General features: G+C 39.3%; 1 protein-coding gene across 10 annotated transcripts in view; it reads right to left on the bottom strand.

Annotated features, from left to right (window-relative positions):
• tiam1b (TIAM Rac1 associated GEF 1b) overlaps positions 1 to 22,242 on the bottom strand; it is a 176,207-nt gene that overhangs the window by 43,296 nt on the left and 110,669 nt on the right. For 8 of the 10 annotated variants that reach the window (XM_057838495.1, XM_057838496.1, XM_057838491.1 and 5 more), the window contains one exon: positions 21,788 to 21,879. In XM_057838495.1, the coding sequence (XP_057694478.1) occupies positions 21,788 to 21,879 (92 nt within the window). Of the gene's footprint in view, positions 1 to 13,112; positions 13,481 to 21,787; positions 21,880 to 22,242 lie in introns of those variants that run through there. The other 2 variants (XM_057838501.1, XM_057838500.1) reach the window with 2 other exon arrangements.

The raw sequence follows: 22,242 nt of genomic DNA, 5'->3' as shown, positions 1-22,242 counted from the left end.
CAGTTAACGAGTGGAGCCTCGTTAGACCTCGTTAGAAGTTAGAACTCTTTGACAGCCAGAAATTTTGCTTGTTTGTAGATGACCAAATACTTATTTTTCACTCTCATTTGGAAATAAATTCTTTAAAAATCAATGTGATTTTAGGATTTCATTTGAAATCAAAATCTGTTGCCCTCTGCCCGAAAACTGAAGATGGGTCGTCACCGGGTCTTTCAGCAAGACAATGACCCTAAACATATGGCCAAATCTACACAGAAATGGTTCACCAGACACAAAATCAAGCTCCTCCCATGGCCATCTCAGTCCCCAGACCTTGTTTTGTTGGCAAAAGGGGGTTGTACAAAGTATTAACACCAGGGGTGCTAATAATTGTGACACACATTATTAATGTCAAATAATTATTTCTTTATGTGGGATTTTTTCCCCACTGAATAAATGCACTTGTATTGAAGGTTGGATTTTTCTCTTTTTTCCATTAAGGTCCCATATTATTTGAATAAAAAAAAATATTAGAAGCTAAAAAACACATGTTAACCAGGGGTGCCAATAATTATGAAGGGCACTGTATGAAGAGCTGTGAGTGTGCGTGTGAGTGTGTTACAAACAAAAACATTGTTAATAAGGTTATACTTTATTATAAGTTGATCTATGTTACTTCTTTAATCGAAAAAAAGGATCATGTTTGGCAGAGGCATACTTATAATAGTAATTTTATAGACAAATGATATTATTTACAGTGGCGGCAGAGTTTGGGGGGGCGCGGAACATTTACGTCTTCCTTGGGGGGGGGGGGGGGGGCGTAGCAGAAAATAATTGAGAAGCACTGAACTAAGGTGAACGCGCAGAGTTTGGCCTTTTGGCTGTGTTGTCGGGGTTCCGCAGCCCATGACGGTGGAATTGCGCTAGCGAAGTACCACTGGTTTGGCTGGCGTGATTCTGGCGATCTGGTTAAGAGGTCAAATTCCATCAGACAGGATCCCTACCTGAAGTGGGCGATACCCCGCCGACCCTCTGGCGCCTGGCCAGCAACCCGCACCGGAGCCCAAGTAGGACGCCCGGGCAGAAGAGAGAGGGAGAAGGCGGGACCAGAGCCCCGAGCTATTTTTTTTTATGCTGTCACAGGCACTTTAAGCTAGTGGACCTGTGCTGCACAAGTTAGCCAATTGTTCTTTTGTTGTACTTATATCCTCATATATGTATTTATTTTTTTTATATCGTTTGGGGTGAAGCTCAAGTATTTTAATTCATTTTTAAAAGCATTTATTGCTCTTATGAAATGAAAGTGCAATTCTGCATCGTTTAAAGGAACAATCGGAAATTTTATTTTGTATTTGCAGAAAATGCTCTTTTGAAAGTGCACGCTTAGCAAGCCTTTGTTTTACATCTCCTAATATTTATTCAGCAACGCACTAAATGTTCCTAATCTGGTGACTAGATTATTCAAACTAATTAATTGATAGATTCATCGATCACTCAAATAATCAATTGGACATCTTGTGCAATCAATGGCAGTCAATGAGTTAAATAGGTGTCGGACCAAACCGTGATAGAAATGACTTTACATTCAAGTAAGTAGAAAGTATTAAAAGGAAAAAATATATATACAGTATCGGCCGACACCTAAAATAGTATCGGTGCAACGCTAGTCATAACACAGGCTATGTTTTTTTACCCGACTGTTTTCCTCCTATAGATGCCGCCGCCGTAATTGTCTCCTCTCTTTCACGCCATCATCAAAATAATACGCGTAACAAACAGGAGGGGAGGTTGCTATGGAAACCGGCCCCGATGTGTCATTTGAGGGCAAAGAATACATGACAATGGCTCCCACAGTTGACTTTTCAAAAGCACCTCCTTTCAAACTGGGATCCCAAAATTATCCCCAACAAGAAGTGAAACAAAATCAACAGATGTAACCTGGAAATACCCCAAAACTGATGCCCCAAAATGAATAGAAAGTGACCAATGAATAGGAAATAGCTCAGAAAAAAACAACAGGAAAAGATCGAAAATATACAGGACGTGACCAATGAAGGGGAAGTAACCAGAAAATTCCCTAAAATCCATAATAAAATAATCCTAAATGTACAGGAAGTGGCCCTGGAATGGACCCATAAGTACCCTTCCGGTTCAAATGGACTGGACAACTACTTGTGATAAAACTACCGTATTGGCCCAAATATAAGACGGCCCTAATTATAAGACGACCCCCTCTTTTTCAAGACTCAAGTTTGAAAAAAAGACTTTTTGAACACCAATTTTTATACAGAAAATAATTACAGTACATCTGAAAGAAAGGATTATAACAATATATTTGAGAGGAAAAGCATGTTATTTTGCCTACTTCAAATCTTAATATCTGAACATATAAATATGTAAACTAAAGCGCAATCACATTCGTAAATGAATGGCTTCTAGTTTTTGAAATGTAAATAAACCAATCTATTGTGAAATTGCAACCATAAAAGTCAAGTCTAACTGTAACTGTAGTCTTGAAACAAATCTGAATAAGGAAAAACATTGCAATAAAATAATGCAAACTGGTTAACCTTGAGAGTAGCTGAGATCTGTCATGACAGAACATCGCTTCAATGATATCTGGCGCCATCTAGCGTTGTAAATGGGTATAATGTCTAGACCGCGAATATAAGACGACCCCCTCTTTTTCAGTGTTATTTCAATGCAAAAAACACAGTCTTATATTCGGGCCAGTACAATAATTTCATGGCACAAGCTTTCATTGCCCCGAGCAAAATGGCCTCAGGGCGACCATGTTGGTCGGGGCGATATTCCCATTTAAAGTCAATGCATTAGCATTTAAATTAAGTCTTATTTCTTTAAAAGATTATTTTATTAATGTCAGAGGATCTTTCTATTTATTCATTGTCTACCATTGCGGGTGCGAGACGTCCAATCCATTTGAAGTGGGAGGGTTGGCAGTGAATGAACAAATTAGCTGCCAACCCTCCCACTTCAATTGGATCGGACATCTACTCGTGATAAAATCATTTCGATTCACTGCAGAAGGACGACTGGACGTCTTGCTCCTACGTCAATGGCACCGAAAGAACTAAATGTCAACTCAGTCAGATGTCAATCAAGCTTTAGGGTTCCCTCCAGATTTGCAAAAAAAAAAAAAAAAAAAAAAAAAAAAGGACACCATTGGATTTTGAAAGAAAAAGAGCCAACACCCAGTCAAAGTCTAATCTAAGGTGTGAACAATTCACCCAGAATTTCCAGATCGCACTTCATTAACATCTTGTCGTCAAGAACTAAAGTGAGACTCCCTTGGGCAAATCATACCGGTTTCGTCAATAACAAAAAAAAAGTTAAAGATGCAAATCACAAAGAGCTGACAAACGCAACCCCTAATCTTAAAGTCAAGCTTTTCCGATGATAAATAGAGAAACCTGATCTTTAACAGTCAATAAACCGTTTAAAGATATTGGCTACATTTACATCAGGGCCGTGCAGAGACTGGTTTAGGGGCAGGTGGTAATGGTTCAAAAGGGGCATATGAACAAGTATTTAATACACCTGAAAACAACATAACTTCCAGTTTAACCATGCAGCTTTACAGTATAATTGGCCGTGACTGTGACAAACTTTAATTGGGAGGGGGAATAGTGAATAGAAATCAACACTGTCATCATTACTTTCTGGCTGTGACTCAGTCAGTCTTTGCCTCTTTTCGTCCTTCAACCGCTACATCAAAACTTCAACATATCACATCAGATGGTCACTGAGCCACCATCAGCACAGTTTTTTTTCAAAACTATTATTTCTAGGACTGTCAAACGATTAAAATTTGTAATCGAGTTCATTACAGCGTAAAAATGTATTTATTGTAATTAATCGCAATTCAAACCAACTATAAAATATGCCATATTTTTCTGTAAATTATTGTTGGAATGGAAAGATTAGACACAAGATGGATATATACATTCAACATACGGTACATAACTACTGTATTTGTTTATTATAACAATAAATCAACAAGATGGCATGAACATTATTAACATTCTGTTAAAGCGATCCATGGATAGAAAGACTTGTAGTTCTTAAAGGGATCCTCTATTTTTAAGACAAGTAATTCTTAAAAGATAAATGTTATTATGAGTTATAATAATTTGATATTAAAATCCCTCTTAAAGTTTTTGTTTTAATAATGTTTGTAAAATTATTTTAAGTGATAGGTCGCCATTATTGTTACGTCGCAGTGCGTGACGTCACCTGGCCCATTGCCGAAATTCCAGCGTGTCACTCGTTAGCTTTCCCAACATGTCGTCGGTTCTAACCTTCCTATTTGAACCAGATCCGAAAAGTGAAAAGCAGGACAGCACTGTCGGTCGTTCACAAGACGAGCTTCAAGGAAAAATGCGTGCAGCAAATACCTGATAAGACAAAAGTTGGGCAAAACTGGTGATGCGAGAGAGTGCTGTTTGGGAACTCCGGTTGGGAGCGAGAGTGTATGCTGTCCGGTTTTATTAGCAGATATTCAAGGTAAGCGTATTGCGTTTTCAAACTTATCCCAATATGATTATGTAGATTGTTAGCATCCAGAGCTGTTGTGTGCTTTACATACAGTACAGGCCAAAGAGCACACCTTGTGTAATCCATGTCTTGTACGTTGTAACGCGTGATAGCTAGGTTACATGTATAAAAGTACCAAAAAGGGGAGAAGCTTCCACTTATGCTCATTTTTTCACAAAAATAATATTTCCACCTTGACCACTCTTCACTCGGGAGCTCAGCAGTACGCAAACACGCGTTCCCTGACGAACTCCAACATTGTTGTAAGGTCCACGTCAGAGTTACTGTCGTCAGTGTAGCGTGCCATCGTGCTTTAATTATTTAGTATGATTTTGGGAAAACTCCCACGAAGAATAGTCAACAAAAAAGATAGCAATAGTAATCTAAATCCGCGTTTTTTTACTCACTCGAAGATCCAAGAATTAGACCGATCCCATGGCAATGTTGCAGCCGCGATCAGGCCGTCAATTCCACAAAATAGACTGATCCGAAAAGCCGCTGTGGGACCGACGAATCAAAAAACTGGACAGATCCGAAACCAACATTGCAGACGCGGTGGGACCGTCGGATCCAGAAAATAGACGGATCCCTTACTTGACTGAGGATTCAGGTAAAATGTTCGGGCGCCAGTTGTAACGCGTGGTGGGTAGGATACGTGCATACAGGGACCAAAAACGGGGAGAAGCTTCCACTGATGCACATTTATTTACTAAAAATATTAATTCCACCTTGACCACTCACTTCACTCCCCTTGTTTCCATTTGACTGGAAATTGCATCCAAAAGCAGCACATCGTGGCATTTTACTTCGCGAGTTTAGGCAGCAATAAGCAATTGTTGAACACGCGACACATTTGGAAAGGTCCCAATTATGTCATCACCGCGAGCCCGCAAACCATGGCGCCAACTGACGGTCAAAATATGTACTAAATAGTATAGAATATTGCCATTGATTTAACATTTTATGTGTTTCTGACATATTTTAGTACAAGAGAACAATTGTGGTTTATTAGAGCCTACATGTATTTAAGTTAGAGCATCACTTTAAAAGATAATGTTAGTACAAGTTATAGAAATTTTATCGGTCGGGTCCAATCACGTCATTTTCAAAGTATCGGAATCGGCAAAAAAATATTGGAGATGCCTTTTTACTTTTTTTTTTTTTGTTAATTAAATCGTTTTCTAATTGTATTTAACGTTACAGACATAATATGTTACACTCATCCAGAGTCTTTATTTTAGGCTTAAGGTAGGGTTATCAAATTTATCCCGTAAACCGCGGTAATTAATTTTAAAAAAAATTTATCATGTTAAAATATTTAACGTAATTAACACGCATTGTCGCGTTCAATCTGTGATGGCGCCGTTTTACCTATATATAGAGCTAAAAGGCAGCGTAAAATGAGTAGAGTGAATTTTGGCAGCCGTTGGAGCCTTTTTTTAAATTGGCTAAAGCCTTACAATCCCTCTCCCTATGGTTAGAAATATCGTGGGAAGCAATGTGGGTAAGAAAGGTAGTAGTTGATCTTTTTCTTAACACCCTATTTTATTTCCCAACGCAGAGAAGATATATCAATTGGTACCACTACGCACAGTCATGGTTGCACTTCCCATCATGCATTTGGGCAGAACAGTTAAATGGCTACAGTATCATTTACTGAAAGCTCAACAAATACACTAGATGGCAATATTTAGTCACAATATACAAAGTCACATTTATCCTTTAAGAATTACAAGTCTTTCTATCCGTGGATCCCTCTCACAGAAAGAATGTTAATAATGTAAATGCCATTTTGAGGATTTATTGTCATAATAAACAAATACAGTACTTATGTACTGTATGTTGAATGTATATATTCGTCCAAGTTTTATTCATTTTTTTCTTAATGCATTGCCAAAATGTATATGATCGGGAAAAATGATCGGGAATGATTGGAATTGAATCGGGAGCAAAAAAAAAAGCAATCGGATCGGGAAATATCGGGATCGGCAGATACACAAACTAAAACGATCGGATCGGGAGCAAAAAAACATGACCGGAACAACCCTAATTAAAACCCCTCTTAATGTTTTCGTTTTAATAAAATTTGTAAAATTTTCCATCAAAAAATAAACTAGTAGCCCGACATTGTTGATGTCAGTAATTACACAATGCTCATGGGTGCTTAATCCCATAAAATCAGTCACACCCAAGCGCCAGCAGAGGGCGACAAAACTCCAAAAAACACAAGTAACAAGTGGAGATTGCACTGTGCTGACATTTTAATCTGTTTGAGCGGGGCATGTGTGTTAATTGTGTCAAATATTTTAACGTGATTAATTTAAAAAATTAATTACCGCTCGTTAATGCGATAATTTTGACAGCCCTAATTATTTCATATCAATCTTAAATTTAAAAAATCTGACTCCCTGGTGGGTTTTATTTTTAAAGCTTCCTTAATTTCTTTCTCCTTCAATAACTATGGAGGTAGATTTGTGTCTTTAGTATTCAATCAAAAAAAGTTGCTTCAATCAAAAACAAAGTTGCTTCAATCAAAATGTGTATTTTCAATCAAAAAAGTCCCCATCATAAAAAAAAAAAAAAAAAAAAAAAGTGTTTGAATGCAAAAATAAATTTGAAACATAAAAAGTATTTGAAAACTATTTTTCTTTATATATATATATATGTTAGGGCTGTCAAAATTATCGCGTTAACGGGTGGTAATAAATTTTTTAATTAATCACGTTAAAATATTTGACGCAATTAACGCACATGCCCCGCTCAGATTAAAATGACAGCACAGTGTCATGTCAACTTGTTACTTGTGTTTTTGTGTGTTTTGTCACCCTCTGCTGGCGCTTGGGTGCGACTGATTTTATGGGTTTCAGCACCATGAGCATTGTGTAATTATTGAAATCAACAATGGCGAGCTACTAGTTTATTTTTTGATTGAAAATTTTACAAATTTTATTGAAACGAAAACATTAAGAGGGGTTTTAATATAAAGTTTCTATAACTTGTACTAATATTTATCTTTTAAGAACTCAAAAGGATGGACGCTGGACAAGTGGCAAAAGGTGGATTTTTCAGATGAATCTTCCATTGAATTACACCACAGTCGCCGCAAATATTGCAGGAGACCTACTGGAGCTCGCATGGATTCGAGATTCACTCAGAACACAGTAAAGTTTGGTAGTGGCAAAGTTTGGTAGTGGGGTTACATTCAGTATGGGGGTGTGTGAGAGATCTGCAGGGTGGAAGGCAACATACAGTGCCTTGCAAAAGTATTCGGCCCCCTTGAATCTTGCAACCTTTCGCCACATTTCAGGCTTCAAACATATATGAAATTTATTTTTTTTTGTCAAGAATCAACAACAAGTGGGACACAATCGTGAAGTGGAACAACATTTATTGGATAATTTAAACTTTTTTAACAAATAAAAAACTGAAAAGTGGGGCGTGCAATATTATTCGGCCCCTTTACTTTCAGTGCAGCAAACTCACTCCAGTTCAGTGAGGATCTCTGAATGATCCAATGTTGTCCTAAATGACCGATGATGATAAATAGAATCCACCTGTGTGTAATCAAGTCTCCGTATAAATGCACCTGCTCTGTGATAGTCTCAGGGTTCTGTTTAAAGTGCAGAGAGCATTATGAAAACCAAGGAACACACCAGGCAGGTCCGAGATACTGTTGTGGAGAAGTTTAAAGCCGGATTAGGATTTCCCAAGCTTTAAACATCTCAAGGAGCACTGTGCAAGCCATCATATTGAAATGGAAGGAGCATCAGACCACTGCAAATCTACCAAGACCCGGCCGTCCTTCCAAACTTTCTTCTCAAACAAGGAGAAAACTGATCAGAGATGCAGCCAAGAGGCCCATGATCACTCTGGATGAACTGCAGAGATCTACAGCTGAGGTGGGAGAGTCTGTCCATAGGACAACAATCAGTCGTACACTGCACAAATCTGGCCTTTATGGAAGAGTGGCAAGAAGAAAGCCATTTCTCAAAGATATCCATAAAAAGTCTTGTTTAAAGTTTGCCACAAGCCACCTGGGAGACACACCAAACATGTGGAAGAAGGTGCTTTGGTCAGATGAAACCAAAATTGAACTTTTTGGCCCCAATGCAAAACGATATGTTTGGCGTAAAAGCAACATAGCTCATCACCCTGAACACACCATCCCCACTGTTAAACATGGTGGTGGCAGCATCATGGTTTGGGCCTGCTTTTCTTCAGCAGGGACAGGGAAGATGGTTATAATTGACGGGAAGATGGATGCAGCCAAATACAGGAACATTCTGGAAGAAAACCTGTTGGTATCTGCACAAGACCTGAGACTGGGACGGAGATTTATCTTCCAACAGGACAATGATCCAAACATAAAGCCAAATCTACAATGGAATGGTTCAAAAATAAACGTATCCAGGTGTTAGAATGGCCAAGTCAAAGTCCAGACCTGAATCCAATCGAGAATCTGTGGAAAGAGCTGAAGACTGCTGTTCACAAACACTCTCCATCCGACCTCACTGAGCTCGAGCTGTTTTGCAAGGAAGAATGGGCAAGAATGTCAGTCTCTCGATGTGCAAAACTGATAGAAACATACCCCAAGCGACTTGCAGCTGTAATTGGAGCAAAAGCTGGCGCTACAAAGTATTAACGCAAGGGGGCCGAATAATATTGCACGCCCCACTTTTCAGTTTTTTATTTGTTAAAAAAGTTGAAATTATCCAATAAATTTTGTTCCACTTCACGATTGTGTCCCACTTGTTGTTGATTCTTGACAAAAAATGAAAATTTTATATCTTTATGTTTGAAGCCTGAAATGTGGCGAAAGGTTGCAAGGTTCAAGGGGGCCGAATACTTTTGCAAGGCACTGTAAATAGTCTGAAATATCAACAAATCTTAGCTGCCTCTACATTCCTAACCATAAAAAGGGACAAATTCTACAGCAGGATGGTGCTCCATCGCTTACTTCAATCTCTACCTCAAAGTTCCTCAAGGCAAAGAAGATCAAGATCCTCCAGGACTGGCCAGCCCAGTCACCAGACATGAACATCATTGGGCATGTTTGGGGTAGAATGAAAGAGGAAGCATGGAAGATGAAACCCAGGAATGTGGATGAACTCTGGGGAGGCATGCAAGACTGCTTTCTTTGATGTTCCTGATGACTTCATCAATAAATTGTATGAATCCTTGCCGAAGTCATACAAAATATTATATTTGGATCTCACAGCACCACTACTTAATTTGCTTATGTAACATATTTTTGTATTTGAAGTAAATTTTTTGTTCAATTTTCACACTACTTTCTGTAGGCGACAAAACGTTTGTCTTGCCAAAATTTGACCTTCATGTCCTCATTAAATGACCAATCTTTTTTTTTGTATTTTTGTACATTCAACATCATTTGGGACGGTCTTCGCTTTCATATGACCCATTTCTGAATCCAATTGAATCATTAAAAGTCAGGTTATTAGCAATTGTTTCTACAAAATGGATAAGCGACAAGACTTTTGTCAGGGACTGACTGATTTATTGATTTGATATTTCCATCCATGGGGGGGAATCAAATTTAAATTTTGTATATAAAGAAAAAAAAAGAATATTCTCAGATTTTGGTAACATTAAAATTTGACATAAATTTGCATGAATTTTAGGAACATGAAGCTGATGGACGCGATTTTACTTTGGCGGGAAGGATCCGGTCCCCAGGCCAAACGTTTGATACATCAGACAGAAAAATTCAGGAAACATTTTTTTTTTTTTAGGGCTGTCAAAATTATCACGTTAACGGGCGGTAATTAATTTTTTAAATTAATCACGTTAAAATATTTGATGCAATTAACGCGCGTGCCCCGCTCAAACAGATTAAAATGACAGCTCAGGGTTATGTGCACTTGTTACTTGTGTTTTTTGGAGTTTTGTTGCCCTCTGCTGGCGCTTGGGTGCGACTGATTTTATGGGTTCACCACCATGAGAATTGTGTAATTATTGACATCAACAGTGGCGAGCTACTAGTTTATTTTTTGATTGAAAATTTTACAAATTTTATTAAAACGAAAACATTAACATAATATAAAATTTCTATAACTTGTACTAACATTTATCTTTTAAGAACTACAAGTCTTTCTATCCTTGGCTCGCTTTAACGGAATGTTAATGTTAATGCCATCTTGTTGATTTATTGTTATAATAAACAAATACAGTACTTATGTACAGTATGTTGAATAGAGGTGTGCGAAATTTCCGATTCTTAGATTATTCGCGATTTGGCCGTGGAAGATTCGAGAACGATTCACAAACATCCAAATTCTGATTAATGAAATATGTCATTAAAGCGGAAGTAAAACACACTCAGCGCGCCGCGCGGTCTTCGGGACTGAATGAGGTATGGAGCGAGAGTAGCTAAACATCATGCTTGTCATTACCCGGCCCCTCGGGTAATGCCAATGCTCAACTCACGGCTCTAGCTCAACTCATGCCGCGAGATAAAAAAAAAAGCAACAACATACCTGACTGCTGCCGAAAGCTGCTACAAAGTACGTCAAGTAAGTAAGTATGTTAAGGTAGATATCATATTTATATAGACCCTACCCACGTGACGTCACAACTCCTTCCTCCTGACTGGTGCCGCCCAATTGTCCGTCAACACATCATGTTTACCTGTTAAGGCTATGTACATTCCTCCTATTTACGACGTGTTTTTCTGCTCGTTAACATTAATAATCAAAATGGTGAAGGCGTGTGTGGCGGTCGGTTGCAATAACAGAGAAGATAGACGGAGAAGACGGAGAGACTTGAAGTTCTACCGGATTCCGAGAGACCCGGAGAGAGGAGAGCGAGATGGGCTGCTGCAATTCGACGAGAAAACTGGGCTCCAAACGATTACCACAGATTATGTAGTAGTCATTTTATATCTGGTAAGATGCATTTAATATATATTTAGAGGGCTTTGGGCTGACAACCACAATTAAGATCATTGCTAGGCTAATCGCCGACAACATACACGTATGTATGTAGTGAGAGTGCTATCGCTAAACCATATAAACATTAAAAGCCCTAACTCCATTGACAAACGACATGAAATACATTAGACTTGACAGTGGATGTTAGCAATAACAAAAGATTTTGAATTGAAAATTTCGAAACTCACCTTTCCAAGCACAAGATAGATTCCTGCCGAATTTTTGTGGACGAGGACCTGTTTCACCCAACCAGCAACGAAGTATTTATAAGCCTCCAAGCTCTTAAAGTTTTTCAAACTTTGGTGAGAATAGGCTGATTTTGTGTGGACAAGATAGTTGTACAGTTCAGGGTAGCTAGCAGATGTCAGGCAAATACGGCGGAGACAGCGGGTCGAAAAACATCGATTTAGGCATCAAATATGGATCTGGCGAATGGATAAACTGAAGCTTTTCCACATAACGCCTTTTATGCAACGCATCAAGTGAGTTTACGGCATCCGAAAGCACCGGGTCTTCCATGAAATGCATTATAAATTGCTCGATCAATTGAGACCATTGATAATACAGACACAAAATGACGGACAAGGGGGCGGAACCATACAGCGAGCACGTGATTTTGTGACGTCGGTGAGTAGGGTCTATAGGACTAGATGTAGTATAGACTCGGTGGCGATACCAGTACATGTAGAGAAAGCTAGATGCGGGCATAGTAAACGGCCGCCATCTTAAAGCAGTAGACTTCCCTGCAAGGCTGTTGTAGCGAACCTTCCAAGCGAACCTAATTAAATTTTTATCTAAAATACTCCTAAATCGGTAAAATAATGACTTGAATCTATCTTTAAAATTGTTTTAAAACTTTCACATGTCGAAAGTCGACAAAAGGGAAATTATGGAATAACAGGAGCAATTTTAACAACTTTAACGGTTGATTGACAACATTAAATTAATTGAATGTAGTTTAAAGCTGCTGATACAGAATGGGGATTTGAGTATATTATTTATTGTTTTTAACTGTTAACTTGATACTGAAATAGTTGTTTATTTAAGCCTGCGAGGCTTTTATTTTTTTTTTTTCTTTAACAGTTTTTTTAACTAATGTACAAAACATTAGCAGCTAATAGCGGGGGGGGGGGGTCATCAATAATCGATTTATAATCGAATCGTAGCCTCTGAATCGTAATCGGAATCGAATTGTTAGGTGCCCAAAGATTCCCACCTCTAATGTTGAATGTATTTATCAGTCTTGTGCCTTATCTTTCCAGTCCAACAATAATTTACAGAAAAATATGGCATATTTCATAGATGGTTTGAATTGCGATTAATTATGATTAATTAATTTTTAAGCCGTGATTAACACGATTAAAAATTTTAATCGTTTGACAGCCCTAATTATTTTATATATTTTTGCTCTTAAAAATCAAAAATAACATGGACTTAATTGTATTTATTCATTTGTTATGGTAAAAAAAGAATACAAGAGTAAATAGTCCCCTATTTTCGGTACTCCAGGAATTTGACATCAAATTTATTTTAGCGAAAAATACGAAGCGGATGCTCAAGTCCCTAAGCGATACAGTACTGGCTTTGCACCAGCCGTGAGGCAAGACAGAGAGAAAAATGCGCGCTCACCAGATGAAGCATGTCAAAAAGCGAGTCGCAGGAGCGCTTCCTGGGCTGACTCCACTTGAGAGAGGACATGGCGGGAACACACCGGGGTGATCCGCTCCCGAATGAAGCAGTCGAGGAATAGGAAGGAAATCAAAGGAGTCGCCTACTCGGAGGGGGCGGGCCAATGCAGACTTTCAGGAGAGTGAGCGAGGGAGGGAACAACTATTTCTCCTCAGCCAGTGGTGTCAAATGTTGGGGCCGCGGGGCGTAAGTGGATTAATTTTAGAGCATTTTGAGGTCACTTCCTATTGATTTTGGGTCACTTCCAGGCCCGGAGTGACTAATCGGAAGCTTCTGGACGATTCCTAATGGGTCGGCCGGCCAGATGGGCTTTATTAAAAAAAAAAAAATTACACTGTTATAATTTTTTGTTTGGTATTTACTTATGACAGTGTCACTGAGTACAACTTACATTCTGTTACCGCTGTCCCTGTGGGCCATCTTATATATATATATATATATATATATATTTTTTTTTTTTTTTCCCCAGACGCATCCTCACGAGTGCAGATGAAAAATACAGCATGCAGCTCCACCCCCTAATTGTAGTGTGTATTGAGCCAAATTAGCTGCTATCTCGGTGCTCGGATGGATAAAAAGAGCAAGGGTGGCGCTGAAAAAATAAGAATTAAAAAGAGAAAAGCACTCGTGAAAGAATCGGCAAAATGCGCAAAAATAGCTAATTTTTTTAATGCAACGACCTCGCTGCCTCAAACTATAGAGCAGTACTTCTCAAATAGTGGGGCATGCCCCCCCCCCAGGGGGGCGCAGAGCGATGCCAGGGGTGGCGCATGTGACCTCTGGGAACATGCTTTTCTTTTTTTGTCGTAATAGAATAAAGTGTACTTGCGCATCCACGCAGTGGGTGGCAGTGGTGCTCTCATTTTCAAAGTGCGCGCAGTATTTTTGAAGTAAGCAAGAGCACACAGACGAGAATAGTGACGGGATCTGTCGTTCACTTGAGTAAACGAATCCATTCCGGTTCGTTCAGTAAAAAGATTCGTTCAAACAAATCGTTCAACGAATCGTTCGCCCCCCTCATCTAACTCCCCGCCCAAATGAATCGTTCGGTTAGTGAACGGGAAGTGACGTTGCCGAACGAATCACCAAAGACCGCTTCGCAGTATAACTGAACGGGAAGTGACATTGCTTGCTCCCTCCCTCTCTTGCACACAGGCTCCTCATTGACCATTCGTCGTAGTTTCAAAAATGAGTGACAGGCGATATCATTCTGCTTTCACAGACAGCCTCGTCTCCCTCCCGCTGCTGCAAAAGCGAGGGAGAACTTCCACGTCGTCTGTCCTAGTTCTATGGGCTCAAAGTCATGGCTCGTGCTTGCATTTCGATTTAGGACACGGTTAAACATTTTCCTTTTGTGGGAGTAGTGGGGGTTTGGGGTCGGGGGCGCACGGACTTTCTTTAGCATGTTCTTGATCACATATACAATGCTGCTGCTACCAGCCAACGCAGCATGCTTGCTGTCACGAAAATAAAAATATATCGAAAGTTTAATTTCTAAATATGGAACGACCAACACATCATATTTACCTCTCGCTCTGTTGTATTTTAGTTTTTATGCTCATCACTATTATTTTTTGGTCACTATTGTTAAAAGTAAAGTGTAAATAGCTAGTTGTCAAATGTGCTGCTCTGAAAAAAACAATACTACATTTTGATATTTGACAGTTTAATAATTGCAAATCAGTATTAAGATGATCGTATTGAATTTTTGCACTGGTATTAATAAAATAATCCGGTCAGGTCCCCTGTCGTCCCCTCATCTCAGATTGTCAAATGCTGACGAGAAATAATTGTTTGCTCTTTACGATGTCGCCTTTCTACTCTCATTAGTCTGTTAAGAAAAATGTAGACATATTGCGACATCTCCCGTGTCCGCGTGCGTTGTTTTTGGGCGCTTGAGTAGCACATCAAACCAACCAACACCCGACACGCTCTGACACGGAAAAAAAAAATAAAACAGTCGGAAAAAATTGACATGTATATAGTTTCATTGCAAATCAGTATTATGGTTATCATACTAAATATTCTTTTTTTTCTGTGCACATATGAAGTAAATATCGCTGCCATGAAGCCTCCATATAGTGACAGTTCTCTGCCCCCTTCACTGCCGTTACGCGACCGCAGCTCACTTTTGCTTGCCTCAAAGCTACCCATGTTTTAAACTACTGTAAATTTGATAGTATGTTGTCATAGGTAGTCCCGAGTCTGTTGAGAAAAGTAGTACACTAAACCATGCTCGCTGGATTTGTGTGGTGTTTTTGTCTGTTTGAGCAGCATTTGATAGGCTCCACATAAACAAATATGTGACAAAGTCATTTCCTTTCATTTTTTGACTCGTTCACCGCATAGTCATTGACTGGAAAGTCAAGTTAGCAGCAAGCTAAGTCAGGAACCGGAGGACCGAGTCACTGAACGGGAAGTGACATAACTCAGTCTTGCCCCCCTGCCTGCACGCTGGCTGCTTATTGGCCACACGTGGAAGTGAGTGACAGATGCCCTGATTCTGTTTCCGCTCCCTCCCCTGCCCGCGATGAGGCTGGCGTCTGATTGGTCGTGTGCGATGTCAGAAGACGCTGCCGCTTGCTCGGCGCCCTCCCACGCAGCGAACAAGCCCCAACTTCATAGAACGAATCAGTGCAGATGGTGATTAGTTCGGTCTCGTTCACCCAAACAATTCGTTCAAAAAGAACGAATCGTTCGCGACCGATACAACACTAGGCGAGAGATATGAAGAGCTGTGCGCCGTTTTCGAAAGCCGTTTTCCGGCCGGACTCACGCAGTTACCCACTGTCTTCTCCGGTTCTCACGTGTCCGCCCGAGAAGTGCCATTTTCGGCTTGGGATCGTCACGACGACCGCCCTCACCTACGGTTCTACCTTGGCCGCCGAGAATGCGCTTTTTCGAGCCGTTTCCCTTTTAGCTTTGACTTTTAATACAGTGGGTGATGAGGAAAGACCACCGTTTACTGTGTCTAAAAATGATTATAGCGGACAGCCGGAAGCCAAATCAATTAAGACACCACTTAAAGACATTAGACCCCAATCTCATTGATAAGCCGCTTGGTTGTTTTTCAGCGAAAACGTGCCGAATATTGCCAATAATCGTCCCGCTTTGTCAGTGTTATTTAAGTAAACCAGTGAGCACTGTTAGCATGCTCAGTGGAAAATAACCCCACACTATTGCAAACTGGAGGTGATACTGTGAGCAGCGAAAATAAAAACTGTCCTTTTGTCCAAAGACAATTTTTTTTTTCCCCCTTCTATTCAGTTTTGGTTTTTCGGTCAAATTTTTTGGCATATTGTCCTCATGAGTTAATGTTTCTAATCAATTTGAATTTGTTATTATTTACTGATTTTATTTTTCAGTATCAAATGTTAAAAATGTACCTTGAGTGTATTTTTACAGTTTGGATGTGACTTTTTTTTTTTTTTTTTTTTTTAAATTCAGGCAAATTGATGCGCGTTAAGTCTTTTCTGTTACAAACAAAACAATGTTGATAAAGTTATACTTTATAAGTTAATCTCTGTTATTTTCTGTAACAGAAAAAAATGACAATGTGAGGCAGAGGCGTACTTGTAATAGTAATATTATAGACAAATGATACTATTCACAGTGGCGGCAGTGTTTGGGGGGGCGCGAAACATTTACGTCTTCCTTGGGGGGGCATAACAGAAAATAACAGAAAATAATTGAGAAGCACTGCTATAGAGGATTACAACTAGGGTTGTTCCGATCATGTTTTTTTGCTCCCGATCCGATCCCGATCGTTTTAGTTTGAGTATCTGCCGGTCCCGATATTTCCCGATCCGATTGCTTTTTTTTTTTTTTTCCCTCCCGATTCAATTCCAATCATTCCCGATAATTTTTCCCGATCATATACATTTTGGCAATGCATTAAGAAAAAAATGAATAAAACTTGGACGAATATATACATTCAACATACAGTACATAAGTACTGTATTTGTTTATTATGACAATAAATCCTCAAGATGGCATTTACATAACATTCTTTCTGTGAGAGGGATCCACGGATAGAAAGACTTGTAATTCTTAAAGGATAAATGTGACTTTGTATATTGTGACTAAATATTGCCATCTAGTGTATTTGTTGAGCTTTCAGTAAATGATGCTGTAGCCATTTAACTGTTCTGCCCAAATGCATGATGGGAAATGCAACCATGACTGTGCGTAGTGACACCAATTGATATATCTTCTCTGCGTTGGGAAATAACATAGGGTGTTAAGAAAAAGATCAACTACTACCTTTCTTCCCCACATTGCTTCCCACGATATTTCTAATTGTTGAGAGAGGGTTTGTAAGGCTTTAGCCAATTAAAAAAAGGCTCCAAAGGCTGCCAAATTCACTCTACTCGTTTTACGCTGCCTTTAAGCTCTATATATAGGTAAAACGGCGCCATTACAGATTGAACGCGACAATGCATGAGTGGGCCGTGCAGCGCATGCATTAATTGTTTTAAATATTTTAACATGATAAATTTTTTTTAAAAATTAATTACCGCCGTTAACGGGATAAATTTGATAACCCTACCTTAAGCCTAAACTAAAGACTCTGGATGAGTGTAACATATTATGTCTGTAACGTGAAATACAATTAGAAAACGATTTATTTAAAAAATATATACATATTAAAAAAAGGCATGGCCGATATTTTTTTGCCGATTCCGATACTTTGAAAATGACGTGATCGGACCCGATCGATCTGGACATCTCTAATTACAACGAAAGAGGTAAGGCCAGATGGCGAATAAAATGCAACTTGCACCGTGTGATACGACAATATGTAATTGTGGAAACTTTGGCTTCTTGTAGCACCTCACAAGGGATATGAAGCAGCAAGCATTAGCCATAATGAACACACCACAGGTGCAGAGCTGGAAGGTAGGATTGCCATGTTGTTCAGTGAGTGAAAATTAGAATGAATATAATCAATTACGTGGCGTTTTTAAAGTGGATATGGAAAATGGATAATAGTATCATTAGAAGTTGTTACAATGTGCAATACTTATTCTTTATTTTTCATATTGTTATGTTGCTATGTTTGTTTTATCTGTAAGCACTCATTTTGTTAATATTTGATGTTGCAGAAAAGGTCTTATTTAATCATTTATTTTTCAAATGTATCATTTAATATAGTTTTTTAAAAATGCATTTTTAAATTTGTTCAAAATGATACTGTGTTGCACATATTAAAATAAAGCCACCTTGTTAAACAACCATTACCTGCACTGAATTGGAATACACAGAATTACAGTACACGGCTTTAGAGAACACTGAACTTAACACGTGTATGCCTGATGACATTATTTTAAATGAGTGGGCCGGTCTGAGGCATGAAATTCCAGGGTCGAAAATGAGTCCCACTCAGACCCTGGTCACTTCCTATACATTTTGGGACAATCTGGGGTTATCTCCTGTCCAGTTCCAGTTTATTTTAGAGCCTGAGTCCTCACGTAGCGGACCGCGGTCCATGACCGGACCACAGCACACCTCTCTCTGCAGATTCAGCGCAAACAGCACTTTTAGAAAAAAAAAAAACTACCGTAATTTCACAAATATAAAGCGCACTGTTTTTCCCCCAAAATCAACTTGTAAAATCATGGTGCGCATTATAAACGGGTACATGGATGGAGACAGAAGTACAGTGCCTTGCAAAAGTATTCCACCCCCTTGAACCTTGCAACCTTTCGCCACATTTCAGGTTTCAAACATAAAGTTATAAAATTTTAATTTTTTGTCAAGAATCAACAACAAGTGGGACACAATCATGAAGTGGAACAAAATTTATTGGATAATTTCAACTTTTTTAACAAATAAAAAACTGAAAAGTGGGGCGTGCAATATTATTCGGCCCCCTTGCATTAATACTTTGTAGTGCCACCTTTTGCTCCAATTACAGCTGCAAGTCGCTTGGGGTATGTTTCTATCAGTTTTGCACATTGAGAGACTGACATTCTTGCCCATTCTTCCTTGCAAAACAGCTCGAGCTCAGTGAGGTCGGATGGAGAGTGTTTGTGAACAGCAGTCTTCAGCTCTTGCCACAGATTCTCGATTGGATTCAGGTCTGGACTTTGACTTGGCCATTCTAACACCTGGATACGTTTATTTTTGAACCATTCCATTGTAGATTTGGCTTTATGTTTTGGATCATTGTCCTGTTGGAAGATAAATCTCCGTCCCAGTCTCAGGTCTTGTGCAGATACCAACAGGTTTTCTTCCAGAATGTTCCTGTATTTGGCTGCATCCATCTTTTCGTCAATTTTAACCATCTTCCCTGTCCCTGCTGAAGAAAAGCAGGTCCAAACCATGATGCTGCCACCACAATGTTTGACAGTGGGGATGGTGTGTTCAGGGTGATGAGCTGTGTTGCTTTTACGCCAAACATATCGTTTTGCATTGGGGCCAAAAAGTTCAATTTTGGTTTCATCTGACCAGAGCACCTTCTTCCACATGTTTGGTGTGTCTCCCAGGTGGCTTGTGGCAAACTTTAAACGAGACTTTTTATGGATATCTTTGAGAAATGGCTTTCTTCTTGCCACTCTTCCATAAAGGCCAGATTTGTGCAGTGTACGACTGATTGTTGTCCTATGGACAGACTCTCCCACCTCAGCTGTAGATCTCTGCAGTTCATCCAGAGTGATCATGGGCCTCTTGGCTGCATCTCTGATCAGTTTTCTCCTTGTTTGAGAAGAAAGTTTGGAAGGACGGCCGGGTCTTGGTAGATTTGCAGTGGTCTGATGCTCCTTCCATTTCAATATGATGGCTTGCACAGTGCTCCTTGAGATGTTTAAAGCTTGGGAAATCCAAATCCGGCTTTAAACTTCTCCACAACAGTATCTCGGACCTGCCTGGTGTGTTCCTTGGTTTTCATAATGCTCGCTGCACTTTAAACAGAACCCTGAGCCTATCACAGAGCAGGTGCATTTATACGGAGACTTGATTACACACAGGTGGATTCTATTTATCATCATCGGTCATTTAGGACAACATTGGATCATTCAGAGATCCTCACTGAACTTCTGGAGTGAGTTTGCTGCACTGAAAGTAAAGGGGCCGAATAATATTGCACGCCCCACTTTTCAGTTTTTTTATTTGTTAAAAAAGTTTAAATTATCCAATAAATGTTGTTCCACTTAACGATTGTGTCCCACTTGTTGTTGATTCTTGACAAAAAAATTAAATTTCATATCTTTATGTTTGAAGCCTGAAATGTGGCGAAAGGTTGCAAGATTCAAGGGGGCCGAATACTTTTGCAAGGCACTGTATATATATATTACATACATATATAAACCGATTTTTTTTTTTATTGACACGGCCACGTTGTGTTGAAGAAACGTATGCGGCGACCCGTTGCCGACCATTACGGTACGTGACGTCACCATTTTGTTTCGGTAATACTTCACTCTCATCGGCCGAATGATTTCGTCTGTGTTAAATTCTGCTTTTTTTACTCTTCATAAAGCACGGAATTTAGTTTCTTGAACTCATTTGAGTCAATGTTTATTGCAGCTCCGCAACTCTGACCATAACAAATGTAAGCACACAGACTTCCTGTGTCCGTCAACTATATCTGTCCCTCAGGAAACTCAATCCCAAATAACAATAGTTCCTATTGTTACAGTCGTGGTCACAGCGATGAGCTCTCACGGATTTCCGACTTACGTTCTCACTTTCATTTTACCGTATCAATCCATGGAAGAAACATTTATTCATCATGATGAAACGAGCAAGTTATACAGCAGCCTTTAAAAGAAAAGTCACATCTGTTTTGTTTTCTCCTAGATTCTGGTAAGCTGGAGAAGTTGTCAAATCGTATTACTACCGTAAATACTGTCAGTTTATGGTAATTTTTTGAACTACTAATATGCTATGCTTGTGCTGTGTTTCACCAGTCAGTAAAATGACATTTCTGTATCTGTACACGAGCTCTGTTTTCGTGTATTCTTCTATTTATTGGTGCTAAAATTAGGGTGCGCGTTATAAACGGGTACAATATTTTTCCCTAGATTTTACAAGTAAATTTGGGGTGCGCATTATACACGGGTGCGCCTTATATTCGGGAAATTACGGTACTTTTTTAAAACATATTATTTGTATGAATCACCGATCTATTGCTACGTGCTACTATTCTTCCGCTAAATTATGTTACATTTTTAGTCAAATACTGTATTTTAAAGAGGGGTGCAAGAGCAGAAACTGCTTTTTCAGCCTTGTCTGTGTTTTCCGCCATATGTTTTTTTTAATTGCTGTTTTTTTTTGTTTTGTTTTTTTTTTGTGAGGGGTGGGGGCGGGGCACACAAAATGACACACAATGGGCTGGATCTGGCCCTGCACCCCCCAGTTGGACACTGATGATATAATGTATTGGATTGTGTTTGTTTTTTATTTTTTTTGGAAAGACAAAATCTTGCTTTCGCGGGTGCACAAAGCACCAAATGTTGTGTCCAGGCTGTCCGGGAGAAGCCAGTTGGCACTCGCTTATGTGCCAGAACAAAAAAAAAACTAAATGTCCTCGCGGGCATCTCCTTCCTTCCTTTTGAGCTCTGCTTTCATTATGACGGCAAACAAGAAACCGATTCCGCGTTGCTTTTTCTAACCTTCACGCATCGGTCAAAGATCTCGGAGTCGTCGTCCAAGCTGTCCCCGGAACTTTCCAGCAGGAGCCCCACGCCGTCGTCCAGGATCTCCTCTGAAATGGATGTCAAGTCAGCAATCTGTTAAAACTCATTTAGCTTCCAATGAAGCCGCTAGACATTCAACTCATTTTAACTGGTAGGGGCAAGTTTGCCCCTCCTAGTCCAAACAGATTGGACATCTATATTCTGTATATAGAGACAAAATGAAATAGAACAATTTGAAAATCCCCAATAAATAAATAAGGAAATTAGACATAACATTTTAAACATCATTAAAAAAAATAGAATTTGTTTGAATGTTTTTTTAAGTGCCTGTGACAGCATAAAAAAAGTCTTAAATAGCATTATTATGTGAATTAGAATGATATTTTGAGACGATTTGACTACATTCAAACAAGTTGGCAAAGCGCAGATGA

This window comes from Corythoichthys intestinalis, chromosome 6, assembly GCF_030265065.1.
Source record: "Corythoichthys intestinalis isolate RoL2023-P3 chromosome 6, ASM3026506v1, whole genome shotgun sequence".
Taxonomy (NCBI): Eukaryota; Metazoa; Chordata; class Actinopteri; order Syngnathiformes; family Syngnathidae; genus Corythoichthys; species Corythoichthys intestinalis.
The sequence above is the reverse complement of the archived record's forward strand: the minus strand, read 5'-3'. Positions and strand labels throughout refer to the sequence as shown.